This window comes from Scyliorhinus canicula, chromosome 5 (genome assembly GCF_902713615.1).
Source record: "Scyliorhinus canicula chromosome 5, sScyCan1.1, whole genome shotgun sequence".
NCBI lineage: Eukaryota > Metazoa > Chordata > Chondrichthyes > Carcharhiniformes > Scyliorhinidae > Scyliorhinus > Scyliorhinus canicula.
The window spans coordinates 62,974,239-63,001,567 of record NC_052150.1 but is presented as its reverse complement, the minus strand read 5'-3'; the positions used below and the strand labels follow the sequence as shown (position 1 = coordinate 63,001,567).

Below are 27,329 nucleotides of genomic sequence, written 5' to 3'. Positions count from 1 at the left end.
CCCCCGGCTGCGCCTCGCCGGCGTCAATGGCGCCGATTCTCTGCTCTGCAGAGAATCATGTCCTGGCGTCGGGGCAGCGTGGCACGATTCGCGCCGATTCTCCGGCCCGGCCCCAGGCTGAGAGAATCCCGGCCACAGTTCTTTTTTAAAATTACAAGAGTATTGAAAAAGTTTGGGGAGCTCATATGAAAAGAGACATTCAATTTAAAATGGTCACTAAGTACAAGGAAAGTGGTTAGGAAAAAATATTTGAGGCTGCTGGGGGCATAGAATGCTTTGCTACAGGATGGAAACACAATAACATTTTCTAAGGAAAGCCGAATATATATTTGAAGCAGAGGAAGGTGCTGGACTACAGAGAGCACACTAGAGAGCAATTTCCGTTTTGAAAACAGTGCACCAGCAAAAGCCAATATAAATGAGAAGGGCCAACTTGTCTCTTTAGCCATTGACCTCTTTGGTCCTATTTATCATGGTAGGCATTTTCATTAGAACGTCAGTAAAGTACAAGGAGGAAAGGATCTAGCTGCTACTTAATACTGATGAATTTTACTTCTATTAAAAAAGGATAGTGAAGTTGGACTGAAGTCTTGTTCCTCACTAGGCAGTTTTTAGAATCGCTACAAACTTTATATATGGTAAATCAAATCCAAATTACATAATATTCTTCACATACTTACTTCAAGCTAAGAACGCTGGTGAAGTTGATGTCATCATACACTGAGAGCATGTAAATTTCATCCATTATTACATGCAATTTGTGTCTACAAAATGAGAAACAATAAGCAAGTTACAGACAATTCAAACATTAATTTAACACTCCTTTATGTTTTACCAAGTTGAATTTCCAAGGGTCAGGAACTGAACCTATACCCCTATCCTAAAGGACTCAGTACTCCAGAATCCTAAATGAAACACAAGTATTTGACTTACCTATTTTAAGAATCCACCTGGGATTTTTTGCTCTTTAAGTTTCGCATACATGCATGCAGGCTCACACACAAACATGCACAACTACATTAACATAACATCAGTATTCAAAGTTACTAAAAGTAGGTTTGCACATTTTGAACCAATTTTGCCCATTTATATTATAGATTTCTTTCTATTTTTCCAAAGAGAGTAACATTCAAGTATTTAATACTTGATCAAACTAATATATATATATCTATGGATTTGTTTTTCTTGAATCTCCCTTTTGAACGTAGATGCTAAATTATTGGAAAAGATCTTGGCCACACATATAGAGGACTGCGTCCCGGAGGTAATCGGGGAGGACCAGACGGGATTTGTGATGGGCAGACACCTGCCGTCCAACATGAGGCGGCTCTTAAATGTTATAATGATGCCAGCGGTGGGGCGCGAGGTTGAGGTGGTACAGTAGTCCCCCGTTATACCGCGCTCCGCAATACCGCGGTTCGCGATATACCGCGGGGGGGCTGATGGACCCCAACTGTCAGTTGTGTCAATTTCAGCGGCCGGCTCCGGAGAGGGAAGCTGCTCTCTCACTGAAATAATCAGCCGGCCGCTGAAATTGACACTGCCCGCTGCTCTCTCCCTCCAATCCAACTTTTAAGTTTTAATGTTTCTGATTGGAGGGAGGAGAGCAGCCGGCAGTGTCAATTTCAGCGGCCGGCTGATTGTTTCAGTGAGAGAGCAGTTTCCCTCTCCGGATCAAAGTGAGCCGGCCGCTGAAATTGACACTGCCGGCTGCTCTCTCCCTCCAATCAGAAACATTAAAACTTAAAAGTTGGATTGGAGGGAGAGAGCAGCCGGCAGTGTCAATTTCAGCGGCCGGCTCACTTTGATCCAGAGAGGGAAACTGCTCTCACTGAAACAATCAGCTGGCCGCTGAAATTGACACTGCCGAGGGGGGGCGGATGTTGGGGGGGGGAGAGGAGGGGGGGCGGGTGTTGGGGGGGGGAAGAGGAGGGGGGGCAGGTGTTGGGGGGGAGAGGAGGGGGGGGCGGGTGTTGGGGGGGGAGAGGAGGGGGGGCGGGTGTTGGGGGGGAGAGGAGGGGGGGCGGGTGTTGGGGGGAGAGGAGGGGGGGGGCGGGTGTTGGGGGGGGGAGAGGAGGGGGGGCGGGTGTTGTGGGGGGAGAGGAGGGGGGGCGGGTGTTGGGGGGGGAGGGGAGGGGGGGCGGGTGTTGGGGGGGGAGAGGAGGGGGGCGGGTGTTGGGGGGGCGGGTGTTGGGGGGGGAGAGGAGGGGGGGGCGGGTGTTGGGGGGGAGAGGAGGGGGGGCGGGTGTTGGGGGGGGAGAGGAGGGGGGGCGGGTGTTGGGGGGGAGAGGAGGGGGGGCGGGTGTTGGGGGGGGGAGAGGAGGGGGGGCGGGTGTGGGGGGGGAGAGGAGGGGGGTCGGGTGTTGGAGGGGGAGGGGAGGGGGGTCGGGTGTTGGAGGGGGGTCGGGTGTTGGAGGGGGGTCGGGTGTTGGGGGGGCGGGTGTTGGGGGGGGTGAGGGGGGCGGGTGTTGGGGGGGAGAGGGGGGGGCGGGTGTTGGGGGGGAGGGGGGGGCGGGTGTTGGGGGGAGAGGAGGGGGGGCGGGTGTTGGGGGGGGAGAGGAGGGGGGGCTGGTGTGGGGGGACCCCCCCTGCGGGTATGGGGGAGACCCCCCTGCGGGTGTGGGGGAGACCCCCCTGCGGGTGTGGGGGAGACCCCCCTGCGGGTGTTGGGGGAGAGAGGAGGGCCCTGCGGGTGTTGGGGGACGGGGGAGGAGAGGGGGGGAGGAGAGGGGAGGGGGAGGAGAGGGGGGGGAGAGGGGGGGAGGAGAGGGGGGGGGAGGGGGCGAGCCGGAGGGTGTGAGGTGGGTGGGGTGGGGGGGGAGGGGAGAGGAGGAGACAGAGCCCAGTGGGTGTTGGGGGAGAGGAGGAGACAGAGCCCAGTGGGTGTTGGGGGGAGAGGAGGAGACAGAGCCCAGTGGGTGTTGGGGGAGACGGGGCGAGCCGGAGGGTGTGGGGGGGGAGAGGGGTCTAGTTGGAGGATGTGGGGGCGAACCGGAGGGTGTGGGGGGAGAGGGGGCGAGCCGGAGGGTGTTGGGGGGTTAGAGGGGGCGAGCCGGAGGGTGTGGGGGGAGAGGGGTCTAGTTGGAGGATGTGGGGGCGAACCGGAGGGTGTGGGGGGAGAGGGGGCGAGCCGGAGGGTGTTGGGGGGTTAGAGGGGGCGAGCCGGAGGGTGTGGGGGGAGAGGGGTCTAGTTGGAGGATGTGGGGGGAGAGGGGGCAAGCCGGAGGGAAAAAAAAAGAAATTGACACTGCCGGCTGCTCTCTCCCTCCAATCAGAAACATTAAAACTTAAAAGTTGGATTGGAGGGAGAGAGCAGCCGGCAGTGTCAATTTCAGCGGCCGGCTGATTTCAGTGAGAGCAGCTTCTCTCCGGATCAAAGTGAGCCGGCCGCTGAAATTTTAATTGGATCCACGATGGGGGTTTTAAATTTATTTAAAAATCTATGCTAGCGCTTCCCATTGTGAGTCTACGGGGGTCTGACCTCTCTTCCCCCCCCCCCCCCCCCAGACTCACAATGGGAGGCGCTAGCATAGATTTTTAAATAAATTTAAAACCCCCATGGTGGATATCCGCGGCTCGGTTACAACGCGGGTGGGGGTCTTGGACCCCAACACCTGCGTTATAAAGGGGGACTACTGTAGTAGCTATGGATGCAGAAAAGACCTTTGACCGGGTGGAGTGGAAGTACCTATAGGATATTCTAGGCAGGTTTGGGTTTGGGCAGGGATTTGTGCATTGGGTCCGGTTGCTATATCAGGCTCCGGTGGCGAATACAAGAACCAACCAGGTCTGGTCAGAATATTTTAGTCTTTGTAGGGGGACAAAACAGGGATGCCTTCTTGCCCCAGTACAGTTTGCCCTGGCCATAGAGCCCTTGGCAATGGCCCTTAGGTAATCAAATGTCTGGTGGGGGATAGTGAGAAGGAGAGTGGAGCATGGGGTCTCGCTCTACGCGGACAATTTACTTTTTTATATTGCAGACCCTTTGGAGGGGGATGGCCGGAATCATGGAGACACTGGAAGAATTTGAGCGATTTACAGGCTACAAACTAAATATGGGAGTGAGATATTTGCGATCAGGCACGGGGCAGAAAAGGAGACTGAGGGAGTTACTTTTTAAAGTGGTGGGGAAGAGCTTTGGGTATCTGGGGATTCAGGTGGCTAAGGATTGGGGGCAGCTCCACAAGTTAAACTTGGGTAAAGCGGTCAATCAGATGAAAAGGGAATTCTGCAGTTGGGACATGCTCCCGCTGACGCTGGCAGGGAGGGTGCAGGAGGTGAAGATGGGACACACTCCCGCTGACGCTGGCAGGGAGGGTGCAGAGGTGAAGATGGGACACACTCCCGCTGACGCTGGCAGGGAGGGTGCAGGAGGTGAAGATGGGACACACTCCCGCTGACGCTGGCAGGGAGGTTGCAGGAGGTGAAGATGGGACACACTCCCGCTGACAGGGAGGTTGCAGGAGGTGAAGATGACAGTCCTCCCGAGGCTGCTGTTCTTTTTTTAATGACTCCCGATTTTTGGCCCGAAGGCCTTTTTTAGGAAAATGAATGCGGTAATCTTGGGTTTTGGGTGGGCTGGTAAAACCCCGAGGGTGAAGAAGGCACTCCTGGAACGGGGTCTTGGGGAGGGGGCTTGGCCCTTCCGAGTTTTAGCAATTATTACTAGGCAGCCAACATATTGATGGTGAGGAAATGGGTAGTGGGGGAGGGGTCGGTTTAGGAGCGAATAGAGGTGGCATCCTGTAAGGGTACGAGCTTGGAGGCTTGATAAATGGCGCCCCTGCCGTTCTCGCCGGCTCGGTACTCCACAAGCCCAGTGGTGTTGGCAGTCCTGAGGGTGTGGGGACAATGGAGACAGCACATGGGATTGGTCAGTGTGGTCACCGATCTGTGACAATCACTGTTTTGTTCCGGAGGGGCTGGATGGGGGCTTTAGGAGGTGGCACGGGCACGGATTGAGAGATTTGGGGATTTTTTCATTCAGCGGGGTTTCCAGAGCCTGGAGGCTTTAGGAGGAGTTTGAGTTGCCGGATGGGAATGAATTTCGGTACCTACAGGTACGGGATTTTGTCCGGAGGCAGGTTCCAAGCATTCCTCGCCTTCCCCTGAGGGGACTACAGGATAAGGTAATGTCAAAAACAGGGGTTGGGGAGGTGAGGGTCTCGAGATATGCAAGGAATTGATGGAAGTAGGAAGGGATCCCAATCGGGTAGGTGACGAGGAAGTGGGAGGGAGAGTTGGGAAGGGAGATGGAAGACGGACTCTGGGAAAAGGCCTCGAGGAGAATCAATTCATCCTCATTGTGTGCCAGGCTCAGTCTGATCCAGTTCAAGGTGTCCATAGGGCTCATATGACTGCAGCCCGGATGAGTAGGTTTTTTGAGGAAGTGGAGGATAGGTGCAGAAGCTGAGTGGGAAGCCCAGCGAATCACGTACATATGTTTTGGGCGTGTCCGAAGTCGAGGGGATTCTGGCAAGGATTCTCAGATGTCTTGTCAGAGGCCCTGGAAGATAGGGTGGCTCAGAGTCCAGGATTGGCAGTATTTGGGGTATCGGAAGATCCGGGGATCCCGGGGAGGGGGGGTGGGGGAGAGAGTGAGGCCGATGATCTGGCCTTCTCCTCCCCGGTGGCCCAGAGACGGATTTTGTTGGGATGGAGGGACTCGGAGCCTCCAAAGTCAGGAGTGTGGGTCAGCGAAATGGCAGGGTTTCTCAGGCTGGAAAAGATTAAGTTTGCCTTGAGAGGTTCAATTTAGGGGTTCACCCGGAGATGGCAGCCATTCATCGACTTCTTCAAGGAAAATTGAACGTCAGCAGCAAGGGAAGGGGAGGGGAAAAGGGGGCGGGGTGGAAAATGGGAGGCATGGTAGTGTAAGCCAAGGACAGGGAACTTTGTGTACGGGTAATTATGAAATAGGGCGGGGGTGGGAGGGGATGTCATTTACTTAATGTTTTTTGTGTGTGCCGGCCGGCTCGGTTGTTTAAAGTGTTAAAACTGTGAAAATTACAAATGCTTCAGGAAAATATTTTCTGAGAAAAAAAACAAACCCCATTGTCCTTTATAGTTATCGCAGTTAACTTGGAGGTACAGCCGCCTCACCCCTACAAGCCCCCATGTCTACTCCCTCCACTCCCAAAATGTCTCTCCAAATCAGCTCTGGTCCTTTTTTTCCCCCCAATCACGTTCCACATCACTATCCACCCCCTCTTCCCAAGTACCCGCCCCATAGCATCAGTCACTGCCGTGTGGCTGCACGGGCTTGATCAACCAAATTGGTTCCTGTGCCTCAAGGACTTTTGCATCTACCCTCATCAGGACTTCAGTTGTACACCAAAGATGGCATTAGCTGGCGACTGGACGACACTCATGTAGGTGATCAGGATAGAAAATGGCAGAAGTGTGCTTGCAGTCAAACAAAAGGTATGCCAGTGCAGCGTTTTTCAAACACTTTTCTGGTGATCCACTTATACAAAATGGAGCCAGTAAAATGTTGCAGGTGTACGGAATGGAATGTGTCTGCAAAGTTTTGCATATTAGTCAGCTGAGTTGTGCCCAGCATTTTTTTTAAAAGTGTGTTTTCAGTCTGTTACATATTTACCTAGGAATGGTACTGACTGCCGTCCAGTGACATTCTGTCTGACCATGTTTCTAGTTCAGCAATTAGGGCTCCTGATTTTGAAGAGCAAGTTTTGAATTGAATTTCCTATCCGAGGTAGTGTTAGGTTTTGAAAGAGTGAACGTAACATTGTAAAAACTATATAATATTGAGCCTGCTAATACTTCCAGCCCTTGCATGCAATTATCCAAATGCTAACAAAATATAATCAAATAATCCTGAGTTACACCCTTGAGCAAGGTGTCAGGAGACAGCCATCCTTTAAGGTGAAACAGCAGCTCAATTTACAATTTTTACATTTAATAACACAGAAGTGCCAACAATAAATGTGACATATTTAAAAGTAACCATGAAGACGATGGAGAATCTATTGTGAACGTGGAGTGGGTCGTGAGAGTTGGACATTTTGTATAAGTGGGTTGCTGGAAAAATAAGTTTGAAAAACATTGCACTAGCACATGTGTGTTGTGTGAGTGCAAGCACCTTTCTGCCATTTTCTACCCTGATCTTCTCATGAACTGTGCAAACTCCAGCAACAAATCCAGCCACGGAATCTGTATCCAGGCCCCAAATGCTATGTTGAAGGCCAAACAGAGCTGTTGAGGAATATCCAAAATGGTGTTACACTATTCTCTCCCAGAACCCCACTGATTAGTGGCAGCCTGGTGAGGCTCTAAAAGGCTCGCGTAACCACCCACTTTGTACATCTTTGCAACATTCATACTTTGCAACAGTTTTAAATAACGAAAAGGTAAATGTGTGGAATTCGAAGTGTTACCCCAACCCCGCATGAGCTAACATAATGCAGTCCCATCATATACAGATAAAACACTTATGTTGTTGGGCAAATTCTATAATCATCCATTCGGTGCCTTTGTTTTATACAAGCTATCACCATGCCTGCACCCCAAAACTGCTTTCCAACCCAGAGATCAGATAGTAACAGGGTGACTCATCCTTGGATTCTCCCTTCCTGCTGGTAAGCATCCACAATTCAGCTGAAAATGGCCACACTAAATGTGAGGAAAATGTATCTTTCATACAGCAAGCGGAAACAATGCCTTGAGTTAATCTGATCTCTACTTTCAAATGAGTATTTAAGATACATGCATATTATATTCAGAATTGCTGCTTAGTTTGTTGTTTTATGAAACAGACATTCATACTTCAAAAGATTAAATTTGGAGTGCTAAACTTTAGTTTTAGTTTTAAACACTTTAAATTGTAGCTGTCCGCCAATAAATTTCTTTAAGTCCACATGCAAATATAGTTTGGGCAGTGCTGCACAGCGAATACCAAAGAAAATTTTGTATTCAAATTTCCAATATGAAAATATTGCAGCCCAAACAGTGTTGGGACTCAAACCTGTGTGCAAAGTCTAGACAGTCTTTCAGTAACTGTTCAGGGTAAATGTCCCCTAACGGATTGTGAGGGTTGATCAGGATTAAAGCTCTGATTCTGATGCCCTGAAAAAAGAAAAACTGAAAGTCGAAGATGCCAAGGATGTGATTAATCGGCATCCTTTATTAAGCAAACAATCACCAATCAAATTTATGATCTGTACATAAACATCTGTAACTGTGCTACAATTATTTCCGATACTTCAGAAAAATAATCAGTGCCCCAGCTAATCAGAACCGGTAGATGTCGTACATCTAAAACAAAAGGAATTCTTCTTCATCAATTGGGTCCCAACAAAAACATTTTGTAAATCTTGCTCCTTCAGATTCAAAAGATTTCCCTTCTAGATTGTTTCCTCTAAACCCCCCAAACTCTACTGTCCAAAATAACAAATTAGCTGCAGCACCGATTATACATTTAAAATTACATTAAATAAATCACTTATACAACATTAGAATTAGTAACTATTTTATTCAAACAGGCTGCAAAAATGCAGTTTCCAATTCCTTAAGTGACTCAATCAGGCCTTGTGCTAACTAATCTCCTCTGAATCTGAACAAAAACAGAAATAAAATCTGCAGGACAATAGTTGGACGGCTAAAACGAGTGTCAGGAAATTGGAGTTAAAGAGCGAACTAAAGTTTGGATTCCTGTTCCTTCTCGTCATCCAGTGGTTCGTTCTGGAATGTGTGTGTGGACATTAGGGTCAGGATTTTCTGGCCTCCCCCATCAGCGGGCTTTCTCCATTGCAGAGCTGGCTTGCCATCGGCTACCAGCAGGATCTTGGTAACACCAAAGCCAATGGCCATTTGCATGGCTCAACAGCCCCGCGACCAAGAAACATGTCTTGGAAGGGTTGGCCTCGGTGGGACCATTGGCAGGAAGGGTTGGAAAATCCCAACCTAGGTAGAAGTAAGATTTAATTTACTGCAGGTACAACTGTTCCATGCTTGCTCAAATAACAATTTAAATAAATGTGAAAAACTCATGGGTGTGGCAGCAGCGATGGAGAGAAAAACTGAGCTAACATGGAGTCCAAATTACTCTTCTTCGTTGGGAAATCACATTCAACCCAAAACATTAACCGTGTCTCTCTCCGCGTGTTGCCAGACCTGCTGCAATTTTCTAGCACTTCATTTTTATTTCAGATCTCCCACATCAACAGTATTTTGCTTTTAATCAACTAACTGACCATCGAAGCTCACATGTGACAAATGACTACTTTGGTGAAACGTTAGGGTCGGGTCTTTGGTGCCAATAGAAAATTACCCCAGCAAGGGTTGGCACCTTCAGAGGAGGTGGTAAAATCGGAAAACAACAGAAATTCAAGAATTTTGTAAATTGACTACTTTCTCCGGTATAAGAATTAATACTCATTATATTCTTGGTTAGAGTGGTTTAATGTTAATTAAAACTCGCCTAGTGTAGGCTACAATCGAATTAGACTACCATAAATGTAACTTTTAACACTTGAGCATTATTCACTGGTTAAGATAGGATTTTTTTTTTAAATTGCAACTTGGGAGACTGCCAATTCAAATGTTAATGCATAGTAGAGAACGCGGAAGAGGCAACATAAAACATTTTAGACATTAACATATTGGGATTTAAAATACAACACACACAAATTTGATGAAAGTAGGGTTAATAAACTTCAAGTGCAACTGCGTGCAACTGCTAAATGAGAAAATTGTATCAAGCAGGCCTAGTTAAATTTCCTTCCCACTCAAACCCTGGGTCATGTCATGTGTATAAACTGAAATTTATTATGTTCTGATGCAAATACTCAAGTAAATAATGCTGAGCCTGTGTAAGCCTCACCTAGTCAACATTTCTACTTATGAAATTGGAAACAGGATCATTTCTGACCAAAAAAGACAAGTCAAATTACTAAGCAAGTCATCTAAGTCGAACTAATAGGATTTGCCTGGGGCAATTTTATTTAAATCAGACATCGTCTAGGAGATAGTATTTAATTCAGTTTTCAATTTTTCATTTCCAAACAGGCATCAAGATAAACTCTTCCTATCTTTTAAAAAAAGTAAGCAAACTACACTTTCTTTTACAAAGTTTTAAAAATGCCTTCTGGTGACTTTTGCACACATCATGGTATGAATACTGGGGAATGGAATGAATGACACAAATCCAGCATCAGAATCAAGTATTTCCTGACCCGGCACAGCCGAGTTAGAGACGGAGTCGAGCTCCCTTGCCTCTTCCTCTACAAAGCCCTGCAGGCCCAACCTCAGGGAAGCATCTGATAATATAGCAGAACATCCTTTTCCTTTTCTCACACCAAGCATCATGCAGACACTGAGTGATATTCTTATTTCGGAGTGGTTTTGCATTATGAAACACTGGGAACCAAACTGGGATGCCCAAATTCATTTTGTGTAGGATCTCTACAGACAGCGGATATCTGATCATTCTGGACTAAGTGCAATAGTTGTACAAATGATCAAACATTGTACCAGTACGTTTAGGGCCAAAATAATGCAGTTTCTATTGCGCAGTGCAGCAAAACCTAATCTCAACTTCACTTTGAAAATTATTTTCTCCCTCTCAAGAAAATGTTGCAACAACCAACCTGAAGTATCAAATAAGAGAGTATTAATCAAAAGGGAAAAACAAGTAAACACAGCAGTCCTCAACACATTTTCATAACTAACATTGGTACAATTCAGACAATTGCATTGTTATTTGAAAGTATCGCCTCCATTCAGAAACTTATCCAAAAATAAATCAATTTTTATACTAGAATTACAAGTGCCACATTCGATTATACTGATAGAATTTTCCCCTTTAGAAGAAAATTTTTTATACTAGAATTACAAGTGCCACATTCAATTATTCTGATAGAATTTTCCCCTTTAGAAGAAAATTGCTTTGCTTCACAGGAAGTCATTAAGTACAGGAGTTTGAAGTTTCAAATGATTCAAAAGCAATGACTTAGATCTTAATCCTACAAGCTAGTTTTAAAACAGAGTTTCCCTAAATGATTAAACATTGGGCGGAATTCTCCCAATGGGAATCTAAGTGCTGACGCCGGAGTAAAAACTGGAGTGTTTCACTCCGGCATCGGCGCCCATTCCCAGACCACTCTTCTCCCCCCTCCGTGGGGCTAGCTAGGGCGTCGCGCGATTTACGGGAGCGGGGCCTCGGCGCAGCGTCAGAGACCCGGCGCCGCATAAAAGACTCGGCGCCTTGGGTCCCGCGCACGCGCAGATGGGCCGGCGCCAACTAGCGCATGCGCGGTGGCCGTCCTCCCCCAGGCCGACCCACACAAAAATGGCGATTGGATCCAGGCTTGCCGGTGGAAGAAAGAAGGCCCGCCGACAGAGAGGCCGGCCCGCCGATCGGTGGGTCCCGATCGTGCACCAGGCCCCTCCGGAGGGCCTCTCCCCCCCCCCCCCCCCCCCCCCCCCCCACCCCACAGGCCGCTCCCAGCCCTTGAAGCCCCAGGTCCCGCCGGCCCGAGAGCAGGTTAGAATGGCACCGGCGGGACTGTCATTTATTTCACCTGCCGCTCGGCCCATCCGTGGGCCCATTGCGAGCGGCGATTCTCCAAGCGGCCCGGCGCAATTCGTGCGCCACTAGTTTCTGGGGGGGGGGGGGGGGGGAAGAGAGAGAATCGCATGCAGGGGTCGGGGCAGCGTGCCGCGATTTGCGCAGCGCCCCGGCGATTCTCGCACCCGGCCCCCGGGGGGGGGATTCCGCCCATTATCTTAGGCAAACTGTTAGAATTCAAATTTGTTCTTCCTTCATGGAAGTCAATATCATGTCTTATTATACATTATGGAGTAATTTTGTCGATGTGTATACGTGATTCTTTCCTGCTGGGTTATGCACTAACTTAACAGAAGCTGCAGTAGAAGCCCATCCACAAAATAAAGGAGATTCAACTCAATACTCGCACTACCTATACTATACCAACTCAGATCAGCTCAACGTACTGAATTCCTAATCTTCCTAATCGGAATGGCTTGTATCCACTACACCATCAATGCAGCCCCAAACAATTTTCTAAACCATCAAAAAGATAGTTATCCATACACATTCTAGTTCTTAAAATAACTTAGTTAAATAAATACAATTTTCATAAGTAACAAGAATGACCCAAAGAAACAGGAATTCCATGACAGTAACATGATTGGACTCTTCACCATACAATACCATTTCATGGTTTTCTAACTGCACCAACCATCTTCATCTCAAAATGCCACAGGCATAGAGTTCATGGACATCCTCAGCTTAGATTAACTAGGTTAGCTAAACCAAAGCCATGCTCTTCAGTTCTCACCTGATATCCCTCAGCCTACTTCACAGTTTCATCCCAAGAACACCTGAAAACATGGGATAAACCCAAGAATAGCAAACTTCAGGTGTCCTGCTGTGGATCCCAAGCTGAGCATCAGACACCACATCCAAGTGCATTGCTGTGGCAGTATCACACACCTCTATCCCTACATTATTGCCGGTACTGTCAAAATCCTCAAACATGCCTTCATCACCTCTCGACCTAATTTTTCCATAGCTATCTCAATAGCCTCCAAACCTTTTAGCTCACACGTCCAATATGCCATCTATTGTGAATTGCTTCAAAATATTTTACAATGCTGAATAAAAAGGTAAGCTGTTGTTGCAGAAATGTGGTAGACCTCAAACAAATCACAAAATGGAAAAAAATCTATTAAAAATCTGTTAAAAAGACACATGGTGACATCAAATGAAGGAAACGTCAACTGTGTTAATAAACAGTTATGCCCAAGGTTGACCTTTTATTAGATCTTAATGAATTGACAAATTGCTTTTGATTCAATTTAAACTTGTACTTGACTAGACATAATTATTTTTTTTTTTTTTAAAAAGGGTATGCATGCACACCTTTTTAAACAGAGATACTTTTAAAAAAGTAGAGAAACCGATTTCACTGCTCAGTTCGTTCTTTTCTCCTAATATTTCAACTAATATTTGGCCTGAACTGGATAGTTCCCTACTGCTGTTTTCTGAAAAAGCACAATTAAGACCGTTGTGAAATTTGTGACGTTGCAGAATTTTACTCCCTTTTGGAGGAAAGTCTTTGTATGGAACAATTTACAACAGCAACAATTGCATACATATAAAAGAGCTGAAAGTTACACTGACCATTTGAAAAAAAACCCAGAAGTCTTCATAAATTAATATAGCATTTAATTTGTACATGGTTTTAAAAATTATACCAACGATGTGTCATTCTTGTCCTGCAATTTGAATTAGCTTGGTTGTATAAAATTTTATTTTTCCCATCAATAAAGCGTAGCCACTGAAGCTGACATAAAATGGAACATTGAGTTGCATGCATGGAAAATTGGACAATGACAGAGAGGTAAGCAGGTTGCAGAACCTCTCTGTGGATTCTGTCTGTGAAGAAACCAGACAGCATAACAAGCTGCGCATATTAATTGAGTGATTCCCGGTGATTCCCAGGCACAATGGACACAACAATTAGAAGAGATTGAAACATTCTATAGCAGGCCAGACATCCCGGCGCCAGTGGAGTCTGAAACAAAAGGACACAAGCAAGGTAGAAAGAACCGCCCAGTGATCGAGGAACAGCCCCGTTATTGGAGAAATTCAAATCAATCGATTGGGAAGAGACCCAATCGATTGCAAGTTTATAGAGGGTCCACCCAGATGGGCGCGAAACCCAAAACAGTATAAGACAGAGACCCCGACCCCAGCTCTCTCTCTTAGCCAGCCCTCCCCGCTCTTAGCCAGCTCTCCTCGCTCTTAGCCGGCCCTCCCAGCAGAACATCTTTGCAGCAGCTCTCCAGGAACTTGGACGCGAGAAGGAGAGGCCTGGCCAATTGCTACACCGGCAAGTAAGTGTCATACAACGCACGCTACGAGAGTAGACACTCCTGACCCCTTTAGTCCACACCAACTGGAAGCCTGCGGATCCAGGACAAAGCAAGAGGCCATTGTTCCCTGATCCGGCAGTTCCCTTATTTCAGATAAGTATTGGCCTAGTAGTGGTAGGAACAGTTTAGTTTTAGTATTATATGCATGAGTAGCAAATAACTGTGTAATAATAAACGTGTCTTGTTTGAACTTACTAACTGGTGTATTGAGTCATTGATCTGAACTTGAACTTGAATCTTGTGGCGGTATCATAAGGATACCTGGCGACTCTAGAGCTAAGGAATAAAACAGAGCCAATTGAGTGTAAAGCACACTCACCCAGAACGAGCAACAAAAGCCAGATGCAAGGTGCAGAAAGCAGAAATGTGGTGCACATCTTGTAACAAAAACTAAGACCATTAAAACTCAGAACGTAGGTTTACACCTACAGTACCAGGTTCTCCAGATGAAGCAAGGAATTTAAGCAGGCTGCTATACCCTGGATGGTATCGAGCTTCTTGACTGATTTTGGATCTGCACTCATCTAGGCCAGTGGGGAGTATTCCATCACACTCCTGACTTGTCTTCTAGATGGTGGACAGGCTTTGGGGAGACAGGAGGTGATTTACTCGCCTTAGAATCTCCAGCCTCTGACTTGCTCTTGTAGCCACAGTATTTACATGGCTGTTCCTGTCAGTATCTGGTCCATGGTAATGCCCAGGATGCACACACACTTATGACCCAAATGAAGCCTACAAGTGAAGAAACACAGCTAGACCTAGCAATGGAAAAACAAATGGGCCCATTATGAATAAGGTTAAGATAATTACTGAGAGGGATATAGATAATAAAAGAACAAGCAATACATTACAGAAAATCAAAACTCTGAAGAAATGAGGATACAGATAAGATTAACAGGAAAATATATCCTAGTAGCCAAGAATGAGAAATTCTGGAGAAAGAGTTGCGGATAAAATTGAAACTAAAGGAAAAAAATGCAAAAACAGTAAATCAATTTGACCCTCTAATTTCTGATACCTGGGGATCCGCGTAGCCCATAACTGGGCTTTGCTCCACAAACTGAACTATTCAAGCCTCATAAGCAAGGTTAAAAGAGAGGTCGAAAAGTCTTCCTCAGACTCTTGCAGGCAAGGTCCAAACTGGCAAGGTGAATGTGCTCCCAAGGTTTCTATTCTTATTTAAATGTATCCCCATTTTTTTTGCCCGAAGCATTTTTTATTACAGTTAACAAATTAATATCAGCTTTTATCTGGACAGGTAGGAATCCCAGAGTCCACAGAAAGGCAGAGGGTCAGCAGGCTTTGCCATCCCAAATCTCCTGTTTTATTACTGGACTGCCAACGTATATAAAATCCTACAATGGCTCAGTGACCCAAGGTCGAACTGGAGCAAAATGGAGGCTCGGTCTTGCTCCAGAACCTCTTCCCTACACACCATAATTGCTGTGCCGCTACTCTTCTCCCTTCTGTCTTTTCTCAAGTCCTGTGGGTGTTCTCCTCCCTCAGGATTTGGAAGCAGTTCCGGCAGCAATTCAATCTTCGCTCACTGTCTTCACTTGCCCCAATTTTTGACAACCACTTCTTTGTGCCTTTGAGCTTGGACCCATCTTTCAGGTCCTGAAGAACAAGAGGTCTGGTGCACTTTGGTGAATGATTTCTAGAAGGAAGTTTAAAAAAACTCACGGACAGATACAGTCTGACTGGCTCCAACATTTTTCATTTCTTGGAGCTGTTTAACATAGGGCTACATCGCTGGCTTTGAAAGCAGACCAAGGCAGGCCAGTAGCACGGTTCAATTCCCGTACCAGCCTCCCCGAATAGGTGCCGGAATGTGGTGACTAGGGGCTTTTCACAGTAACTTCATTTGAAGCCTACTTGTGACAATAAGCAATTTTAATATTTCATTTCATTTTCAAATTCAGGATTTCTCAGGCAAGTTATTTTTTCTATCCCCCGACCCCACCTTCTTCCCTGCTGGAAAATGTCTTGGCCTTAGAACAGCAGAGGAGAGGGTCTATCTCAAACCTGTATAACCTCATTCTATCTTCGGATCCTGCCCTTTTGAAAATGAAAATGAAATGCTTATTGTCACGAGTAGGCTCCAATGAAGTCACTGTGAAAAGCCCCTAATCGCCACATTCCGGCGCCTGTCCGGGGAGGCTGGTACGGGACAGGCGCCGGAAAGTGGCAACTGGGGGCTTTTGGATAGAGTATACAAGAATTAGAATTAGAATTAGAACAGTACAGAACAGGCCCTTTGGCCCTCGATGTTGTGCCGAGCAATGATCACCCTACTCAAGCCCACATATCCACCCTATACGAGTAACCCAACAACCCCCATTAACCTTATTTTTAGGACACTAAGGGCAATTTAGCCTGGCCAATCCACCTAACCCGCACATCTTTGGACTGTGGGAGGAAACCGGAGCACCCGGAGAAAACCCACGCACACACGGGGAGGACGTGCAGACTCCGCACAGACAGTGACCCAGCCGGGAATCGAACCTGGGACCCTGGAGCTGTGAAGCATTGATGCTAACCACCATGCTACCGTGCTGCCCTGGGTGACATAGCTCACCTAGAAATGGGTGAAGGAGCTAGGCTCTGTGTTTACTGAGGAGGCTTGGAGGGAAGCCCTCTGCAGTGTGAACTCCACTTCACCTTGTGCCAGACTGAGTTTGATTCAGTTCAAAGTATTAGATAGAACATTGGACAAAGGCAAGGATGAGTATATTCTTTCAAGACGAGTAGAACAAGTGTTACAGCTGTTCACTTACAGCAGCTAACCACACGCATGCGTTCTGGTCTTGTCCTAAGCTTGCTCGATACTGGGTTTACTTTTTCAATACTATATCCAAGATTTTACAGATAACCCTAGAAACCACTGGTTGCAATATTTGGAGTCTCGGAGTCTTCGTCATGCCATTCAGGAACGGGGGCGGATGTTCTTGCCTTCGTTTCCTTAATGGGCAGGGGGCAAATACTACAGATGGCATGGTGGCAAAGTGGTTAGCACTGCTGCCTCACAGCTCCAGGGTCCCGTTGCGGTTCAATTCCCACCTCGGGTAACTGTCTGTGTGGAGTTTGCCGGTCTGGGTGGGTTTCCTCCGGGGGCTCTGGTTTCCTCCTACAGTCCAAAGATGTACAGGTTAGGTGGATTGGCCATGCTAAATTGCCCTTAGTGTCCAAAAAGGTTAGGTCCGGTTATGGGGATAGGGTGGAGGCGTGGGCTTAGGTAGGGAGTGCTTTCCAAGGGTTGGTGCAGACTCGATGGGCCGAATGGCCTCCTTCTGCACTGTAAATTCCATGATTCTATATGATACTTAAATGGAGAACTCCCCTACCGCCCAAAGCATCCTTATGGGTGGAAGGTATGATATCGGTCTCTCATCTGGAAAAGGTGGTCGGTGGGGAGATTCTACCAGAGATGGCGGCCATTCATTTCATTCTTTAAAGACTTGGACACATATGAGGGTTAGCGGCGGTGAGGGTTAGTGGCGGTTGAGTTATAAGGGGTTAGTTTATATAAGGATTTCTTGTTCCATTGTACTTTTTAATCACTTTTTACTCTTGATTCAGTTTTTATATAACATATATATTTGCCAATATGTCTGTTATTGTTTATATTTGATAATTTAATAAAAATATTTGACAAAACAAAAAAATGTACAATAATAATTTACAGTTTTAAAATTCAGCCCTGCTGCATTGCCAATTGTGCTCATCGATTTTGAATAGCAATTAGGTGCATTGTATAATCCAACTCCTGAATATTTCAACGTACTACTTTATTGTATGCCTATACCCATGAAACATTACAAGCATAAAATGAGCTATGCCAGCCAATGCTCAGTGGGTAGCACTTTCCTCTGAGATCGAAGGTTGTGGGTTTGAGTTCCATTCCAGAAATTCAAGGACAAATACCTGGGCTGACAGTGCAGTGGTGCAGTGCTACAGTGTCGGAGTTGTCATCTTTCAAATAGGACATTAAACAGAGTCCTCTGCCTTCTCGGCTGGATGTAAAAATTGCATGGCACTATTTTGAAGAGAAGGGGAATTATCCCCCAGTTCTGGCCAATATTAATCCCTAAAATCAACACCACAAAACAAATTATCTGATCATTATCACATTGCTATTCCCTACGTTACAACAGTGACAACATTCCCTACGTTACAACAGTGACAACATTCCAAAAATACTTAACTGGCTGTGAAGCACTTTGAAACATCTCAAAATCGCAAAATAAATATACTAAATACAAATCTTTCTTTCTTCCTAAAACAGTTCAAAGCGTACCTGCTCGTTTGCTTTCTGCATAGCTGCTTCAAGTTTTTTCACTGATAGCTGAAAGGGAAAACTTTCACCGTCTGACATCTAAAAATAAATATTTATAAAAATCTTAGTTTTCCCATTGCAACTTTAGATTAAAAACAAAACTAAGAGCGTTATATTTCATTCACATACCTTACTATCCAAAGGTACATGCACAGCTTGAACTTCTCCATAAAGCCACATATCTGGATTCACACCACCAAAATACGGAGTTGGAATCAGGTAGCAATCTTCAAAAAAATAAAATTAGCTTTACTCGAGTCAAAAAAAGCTAAGCAAAATAAAAATAATGACTGCATTTACCTCCAGGGTCAAATAAAACTGCAGAGAGTGCAGCAAAGATGGAACAACATCCATTCATGACCACAATCTAAAAAACGCAGAGAAATGAAGTCAAAACCAGTGATTTAAAATAATTTGTGTTTGGTAAGAGTCATTAATTTTGACTATATCGTATATTATTTATTTCAAAATATTCTTTCGAAGCCCCCTAAGATTACAGGGCATGTCAACGTGAACAGATTTCTTTAAACATGTACATTTAGTAGTTGAAGAAGTTCAGAGACACAATAGTTTAGGAAATGTAGAACTTGATACATGTGCAGAAAAAGCAGTTGCCACCTTTGGCAATTCATGAAACACACATGGGATATCAAGCTGACCCTTAGGATCAAGCTGATGAATTGAAAGGCCTGAACACTCAGCACTTTGCTGTATGACTGCAAACCGGGCGACATGTACAGCTATCAGAAAGGTCAACAATTTCCATCTTCACTGTCTGCAGCGCCTATCCTACCAAGACAAAATCACGAATGCAGCAGTCCCCTCAAAGAGCGAGCTCCAAATTTGGTAGCACTGAAACAGGTGACTTTGTTGGCTCGGGCACGTCAGCAGGATGGAAAGGGTCACATATCGAAGGGCCTTCTCTATGTTGAGGCAGCCGGAGACAGGTGGCAAGTAGGTCTCATCAATTAGGCGGCAAGGAGGCACAGTGGTTAGCACTGTTGCTTCATAGCACCAGAGTCGCAGGTTCGACTCCCGGCTTGGGTCACTGTCTATGCAGAGTCTGCATGTTCTCCCCGTGTCTGTGTGGGTTTCCTCTGGGTGCTCCAGTTTTCTCCCACAAGTTCCGAAAGATGCGCTGTTAGGTAATCTGGACATTCTGAATTCTCCCTCTGTGTACCCGAACAGGCACCGTAGTGTGGCGACTAGGGGATTTTCACAGTAACTTCATTGCAGTGTTAATGTAAGCCTACTTGTGACAATAAAGATTATTATTATCAAGCTCTGCTTCAAGGATGCTTGTAAGCATGGTATGGAGATCCTAAACATCGATTATCACACCTGCGAACCGTCAGCTAACAATAGAGGAAAATGGCAACACCAGCTGCTGTTGTCTGGCATGCACCAACACTGTGACTATTGGCTAGGCAACAAGAACAACCCACGACACCTGGTGGCTTTATATGCAGCACTTGCAGCAGAGCCTGTCTCTCAAAGATTGGCCTCTTCAGCCACAATCAAAGGTGAGCCTTATGTAGCTACCAGATCTGAAATGGATTTGTTTGCTCTGTGTCCATCATCTTTCGTAGATGAAAGGATGCTGCTGCCAGCTAGTCTCTAGCTAGTAACTCAGCTGAACAGTGGCAAAATTTCCCAAACAGAAACAAGCTCAAGTAAAGCCTTGGGCTTCAAATTCATGGCGTATCTCATTACATTATGATTCAATTTAACAAGTGCAAACAAATGATGCCTGCGTAACAGCAGAAGCAGCAAGCTATAGAGGGAGCTCAGTAATCCCCCAACTACAGGATCAGATCAAAGCTCTGCAGTCCTGCCACATCCAGTTCTACGAGGGCCATTCAGCACCACAGCTCATTACCACCTTGGTCAAAACATGGACAAAAGAGCTGCTTGCCATTGACAATGCATTATTTGACCAAGTGTGGCATCAATAACTCCTGGCAAAATTGAAGTCAATGGGGATCAGGAGAAAAACTCTCCATTGGATGCAGTCATAACTTGCACAAAGGAGGATGGTTGTTGTTATCGGAGACCAACCATCTCAGCCCCAGGATTTCCTCAACGAACAAGTCAGGATTATTATTGGCATTCTCTCCACTTGTCTTGATATTAAGCTGGAAAAGCAGCACGTCTATATGGCAGCCCATCCACCACCTTAAACATTTACTCCCTCCACGAATTGTGCACGGTATGTACAACCTACAAGATGCACTGATGCTCCTTTTAACAGTATCCTCCAAACACACAATCTCTACCAACTAGAAAGTACATGGGCAGCAGCCTCATGGGCAGCAGCCACCTGTAAACTCTCCTTCAGGTTGCACATCATCCTGATTGGAACTATATCACAGTTGGTGGATAAAATCCCAGACTTCCTCCCGAGCAGCAAATGGACTGCAGAGATTCAAGAAGTGTATAGAACAAAAACTAGCTTACCCCTACCAAGGGCAATTAAAGATTGGCAATAACTGCTGGTCTTGCCAGCGATGCTCACATTCCCAAGAACAAATTAAAATCAATCTATGCACCCTAAAATAGGAAAGGGGCGATTTTAAATTTTGTTTAATCATTTCCCCTGCCATACCAGCTGTGGAACAAGACGATTGCAGGAATTAGCTGTACCATTTGTTGTTCCTTTCACAACAGACACTGCAGAATGTTTTATTTTAGTAAACGGTGTCACCATTACCTTTTCCCTTTGATATTGCTCAGCTACCACCATGCATGGAAAAAATATGGAGAGAGTAATTTTGACGAGAACAAAAACTAGCTAGCCTCAGCAATAAATTCCACTGCTTACCTTCAGCTCCTGAACAGCAGCATTGCAGGAGGAAAATAAATCAGAAGATAAGCATGAACCAGTGAAATGAATTGCAATATATGAAGTCTACTAGGGTTGAAAAACACACTGCACCAGCAATGAGTGCAGGCCAATGTAGAACTATCTTACCAATGGCTGGCAGGAAACATACTACTGTATACATTTCCGGACAAATTAGTAATGTAGATTCAGCAGCCAACACTTTTGATCCCAGTATATTAAAGGGCAACAATAAGAATGTGAAGATGCCACCAAGTCCCAGCCTCAATAACTTCGATCCCTTCCTTATTTCACAGAAATATATTAGTAAAGTTAAGCAAGACTCCAAGTCAAGTGCAATTACCTATCACTAAACAAAAATACAATTTAAAGAGATAATTAAATATGGAAGGCAAAACAAAGTACTGATATTTCTTACGTGCTCTGGATTCAATGCTTTTGGAGCCCTGGCATAGTCAGTGAGAAATTTGGCAATTTCGTGTCTGAAACTGAAACAAACAGATAATGTCGAAAGGAACACAATTTTGGTTCACTAACATTACAACATACTTAGTCCAGTAAAAGTGAGAAAAAAGATTTTAGTAGATTCAAGAATCATTAATCGTTCTATTCGTTCATTTAAAGTTTAAAGATACATCCAACTCTATACGTGAACTGTGGTTATAAATTTTCTCAAATATGTTTTGAAGAAACTTAAGAAATGCTTGCTCAAATGGTGCAAGCACGAAAGCGCACTATTTTAGTCCATTATTCCATATCAATGCATCAAGAGACATTTTAGTCAAAAAGAACATTCATCACTTTAACTTTAAAATCAGTTGAAAGAAAAGCAAAATACATGCCAAACTGAACACACAAGAATATATCAGTCAGCACGATTATGGCTGATCTGATCTTGGTCTCAACTCCACTTTCCTGTCCAATAGGTACAAGTTGTTAGTACAACAGGTACAAGACTTCAGATGTTGTATGGGTGAGCTTGGAGGCTGCAAGGTGGATAAGCAAATTGACCATGGCACCATGTTTCAAATAGGGAGTAACTAGCAATGTGGCAGTAGTAGGAGATGGCATAGTCAAAGCAGGAGTCCAGAAGATTGCAGTGCCAAGGTTCAGGACATCTGCTCAGGGGCTTGGTATGAGCAGCTAAGAGATCAATTATAAAGCAGAACATCAAAAAGGTAATAATCTCTGGATTATCAAAAATTGTGGGAGAAATGAGTTTCAATTAATGAGGCACTGGTACCAATACTGGGGAAAGTAGGAGCTCTACCTTTGGGACAGCCTTCACCTGCTGGGACCAGTGTTCTGCCGAGTCATATATATCTAGACCTGTGGAGAGGGCTTTAAAATAGTGGGGAGAAAGGGATCTTCAGCGGAGATGTGGTAAATCAAAGGGAAATAACGATGTAATAGAGCAGGGCAACAATTTAGGTAATAATAACCAGAGTGAGCAGCAAGGGACATAGTGTAAAGAGTGCATCAACAGATAAGGTTAGAGATGCAAATATGCCAAGGAAAAAAGACAGTTAAAGTCTCTAAACCTGAATGCTCACAGTACTCATAATAAAATGCTGAACTGTTTGCACAGAGAGAAATATATATGTATAATCTGGGAGACATTCCAACATATGGTTGCAAGAAGGCCAAGGCTGGGATATGAATATGGAGAGATACCGTATATACTTGCGTATCATTCGATCTCGCGTATCATGCAACCCCTAAATTTTAGACCCCAAAACATGATTTTATGCTATACCTCATGTATCATGCGAGTCACTTTTTTGAGACACCAAATGAGATACCAAATTACGCCGTTAACAACCGCCGTAAACAACCAGCTGTTTTGCGGTTTCTAATCACGGTAATAAGCAGTTAACTAACGCGTAACACATAACGGTCGAATACATTCTACCATTAGCCACTATGGAGAAAAGATCTGCCAAGAAATATACTGCCAAATTGAAGCTGCAAGTCGTTGCCAAAGCGGAACACAGCAACAACGTCAAAGCTGCAAAGCTGTTTGGTGTCGGAGAAAGCTGTGTCCGCAACTGGAGAAAACAGAAAGAGAAATTGATGGAAAGTCCTTCCTATAAATGCGCTAATCGCGGGTCGAAATGTCATTGGCCGCAATTAGAAGATAACGTCTCAAAGTGGGTGTCCGAAAATCGGGAAAATGGTTATATTATAACTCGATCTAAAATTAGACTTTATGCTTTACGAAAAGCAAGAAACATGGGCATTTGTGAGTTTACTGCAAGTCCTGGTTGGTGTACGCGGTTCATGAAAAGACATGACTTTGTGTTAAGAAGAAAAACAAAAATTGCACAGAGACTCCCAAAAGAATAGTTTTTTTATTAAAGTTTTATTAAAGTTTGTTATGTATTCCTGTTTTATATTTCATTATGTCCATAATAATGTCCATTTGACTTTCCATTAATGGATACGGTCTGCTTAACAGCCTAATCTTGACTAGTACTTCACACCTGAAATTTTGTATCTCGCGTTTCATGCGACCCCCCCAAATTCAGGTCAAAATTTAGGTCTTCAAAGGTCGCATGTTACGCGAGTATATACGGTACTTGAAATTTCGAAAAGTCAGGAAGCGAGAAAAAACATTGTGGAGGGTAGCTCTGTTGATCAAGGATGTTATTAGTAACCAGTGAGATATTACCTGAGCTTAAAAGAGCAAATATAGAATCAGATTGGATGAAGATAAGGAACAGAAAAGGTAAGAGATCACCGATGGGAGTAATTTACAAGCCCCTAACAGTAGTTGCAGGTAGGATAGAGTAACAAGAAGGAATAAATGGGGTGAGTAAGAAAGGTACTGCAATAGTCATGGGTGACTTTAATCTACAGGTAAATTGGTGAATCAGATTGGCAAAGGTAGCCTGGAAAATGAGTTCATACGAATGCATTCTTAGAATAGTACTTTCGAGAACCAACCAGGGAACAGGCTATTTTAGGCCTGAAGTGCAATAAGACAGGATTAGTCAGTAACAGCATGTAAAGAAGCCTGTAGGCAAAATAAATCATAACTAGTGATTAGCAGGGTACCGCAAGGATCTGTGCTAGGACCCCAACTGTTCACATTAATATTGGACAAGGAAACTAAATGTATTATCGCCAAATTTGCAAATGATACAAAGTTAGGTGGGAGGGTGAGCTGTGAGGAGGACACAGAGATGCTTCAGTGGGATTAGGACAGGCTGAGTGAGTGGCCACATGCATGACAGATGAAATATAATGTGGATAAATGTGAGGTTATCCACTGTGGTAGCAAAAATAGGAAGGCAGATTATTATAATAATAACCTTTTATTGTCACAAGTATGAACTTACTGTGAAAAGCTCCTCGTCGCCACATTCCGGCGCCTATTCGGGTAAACTGGTACAGGAATTGAACCTGCGCTGCTGGCTTTGTTCTGCATCACAAACCAGCTGTTTAGCCCACTGAGCTAAACCAGCCCTTGAAGGGTGCAAATTGAGAGGGGTGGATACTCTAGTGTCCTTGTGCATCAGTCGTTGAAAGCACGTACGCAGGTACAGCAGGCAGTAAAGAAGGCAAATGGTATGGCGGCCTTCATAGCGAGAGGATTTAAGTATAGGAATAGAGATGTTTTACTGCAATTGTACAGGGCATTGGGGAGGTCAAACCTGGAGTAGTGTGTGCAGTTTTGGTGTCCTTATCTGAGAAAGGATGTTCTTGCTATGGAGGGAGTGCAGCAAAAGTTTATCAGGCTGATTGCTGGGATGGTGGGACTGACATAGGACGAGAGACAAAGTCAGTTAGGATTATATTGAATTTAGAAGAGTAAGGGGTGGGGCGGGGGATGTCATAGAAACTTACAAAATTCTACCAGGATTAGTCAGGGTAGATTCAGAAAGAATGTTCCCAATGGCGGCGGAGTCCAGAACTAGGGGTCATAACTTGAGGAGAAAGGTCAATCCTTGGATTGGACTGAGGCGAGGAGAAATTTCTTCAACCGGAGAGTGGTGAATCTGTGGAATTCACTATCACAGAAAGTGGTTGAGGCCAAAACATTGTGTAAGAAGGGATTAGATATAGCTCTTGGGGCTAAAGGGTTCAAGGGGTCCCAAAAGACGTGCTTGTTAGGTGAATTGTACATTCTGAATTCTCCCACAGGTGTACCCAAACAGGCGCCCTAGTGTGGCGACTAGGGGATTTCACAGTAACTTCATTGTAGTGTTAATGTAAGCCTACTTGTGACACGAGTAAAGATTATTATAATTATTATATGGGGGGAAGAAAGTGGGGTCAGGGTATTGAACTTGATGATCAGCCATGATGAGAATGAATGGTGAAGCGGGCTAGAAGGGCCGAATGGACTCCTCCATACGAGGTACATTCGGTTTTGGTCCACTTATTTGAAAGGATATAATACTGTTTGGTTAGCAGTTCAGAGAAGGTTCACTCAAATCTTTTATGAGACTATATTGAGCAGGTTGGGCCTATACCCATTAGAGTTTATAAGAATGAGCGGCGATCTTATTGAAACATACGAGGTCCTGAAGGAACTTTGATAGGATGTAGAATGTTTCCTATTCACTGAGCTGTAACATAGCTCCTCCGTGAAGGAACCCTCTATGGACGCTGATTTTCTGGACTCTGGCAATCATGTGAAATGAAATCCATACCGAGTGGTGCTTTCTCTTTAAGTCATTTTAGTTATAAACACTCCTATTTTCTATCTTCTTATTGTATCCATGAAGTTTGTTTCCACAGGTTTGAATGTGTAAATAAAATATACTTCTGACTAAAGAGTTTTCAGTGAGACATTTTAACATAAATTATACATGGAGAGTGTTGGAAAACACGCCACAACTTATTTCAAAAACACCTTTGCTTACAGACAGACAGCAAGGTTATAAGAAGTTTACTTCTGCCTCCCTCCCTCCCCTGGCCATGACAGAAGAGGTTCATCCTTATTGCCCTCTTAATGGCAACACTTACTCTAAGCTATGCCCCTAGTTCTAGATTCCCCCGAGATGGGAAACATCTCCTCAGCATTAATCTTATCAGACTCCTCACAATCTGGATGTTTCAATAAGATCACCTAGAATCAAAGTTTTACAGCACAGGCAGAGGTCATTTAGCCCATCGTTTCTGCACCAGCCATCTGATCTATTCTAATACCATTTTCCAGCATGTGGCCCGTAACCTTCTTTGCTATGGTATTTTCAAATGCTCATCTAAATGCTTCTCAAGTGTTGAGAGAGTTCCTGCCTCTACCACCCTTTCAGGCAGGGAGTTCCAGATTCCTACCATCCTCTGGGTGAAAAAAACTTTTCCTCAAATCCTCTTGTGACAATTGGAAGGTGTTAATTGGAAGGAAAATTAGATTATAAATGTAGTGGACAATTTAAAAGGTTAAAAGCCTGGGGTTAGAATGCATTTGTTTTAAAAAGAATTCAGTTCTGGACTTCCGGTTGCGGTGATGCGAAGCTAAGCCGCACGTTCGGTAGCTCCCACTATTTTTGGACTTTCGGGCTCTTTTAAGGGCCCGCAGCGGCGCTGGTTCGACTTTTCCCCGGGTGGGAACGGGGCCACTGTGCTCAGCTGCCGGTGGATGGGCTGGACCAGGAGCGGAGCGGTCAGAAAATCGACTTTGAAGCAGAGAAAGGTGCGAGGCAAGGAAAACAAGATGGCGGCAGGCGGGGAACCAGCAGCGTGGCAGCAGTGGGTGCGGGAGCAGCAGGAGCTGCTTCAGCGCTCCTTCAGGGAGCTGAAGGCTGAGATCTTGGAACCGTTAAGGCCTCGCTGGACAAGATCATGGTGACTCAGACGGCTCAGGCTGCAGAGATCCGGCAGATACAGCTAAAGACCTCGGAGAACGAGGACGAGCTCCTGGGCCTAGCAGTGAAGGTGGAGTCGCACGAGGCGCTTCATAAGAAATGGCTGGCAAGGATGGAGGAGTTGGAGAACCGCTCCCGTCGGAAGGACCTGCGGATTTTGGGCCTCCCGGAGGGGCTGGAGGGTTTGGATTTGGGGGCCTACGTGGTAGTGATGTTGAACTCATTAATGGGCACAGGGTCGTTCCAAGGACCCTTGGAGCTAGAGGGGGCCCATCGAGTGCTGTTGAGGAAGCCCAGGCCAAACGAGCCACCAAGGGTGGTGCTGGTCCGCTTTCACCGCTTTGTTAACCGTGAGTGCGTGCTGAGATGGGCGAAGAAGGGAAGGAGCAGCAGGTGGGAGAATGCGGACATTAGG

General features: G+C 45.3%; 1 protein-coding gene across 3 annotated transcripts in view; it reads right to left on the bottom strand.

Moving 5' to 3' along the window:
• LOC119966024 (1-aminocyclopropane-1-carboxylate synthase-like protein 1) overlaps positions 1 to 27,329 on the bottom strand; it is a 55,139-nt gene that overhangs the window by 7,955 nt on the left and 19,855 nt on the right. For 2 of the 3 annotated variants that reach the window (XM_038797173.1, XM_038797174.1), the window contains exons 4-9: positions 21,517 to 21,586; positions 18,557 to 18,623; positions 18,386 to 18,483; positions 18,218 to 18,295; positions 7,985 to 8,085; positions 681 to 764 (exon numbers count right to left, since the gene is read on the bottom strand). In XM_038797173.1, coding sequence (XP_038653101.1) covers positions 681 to 764; positions 7,985 to 8,085; positions 18,218 to 18,295; positions 18,386 to 18,483; positions 18,557 to 18,623; positions 21,517 to 21,586 — 498 coding nt within the window. Of the gene's footprint in view, positions 1 to 680; positions 765 to 7,984; positions 8,101 to 18,217; positions 18,296 to 18,385; positions 18,484 to 18,556; positions 18,624 to 21,516; positions 21,587 to 27,329 lie in introns of all 3 variants that reach the window. The other variant, XM_038797172.1, reaches the window with a different exon arrangement.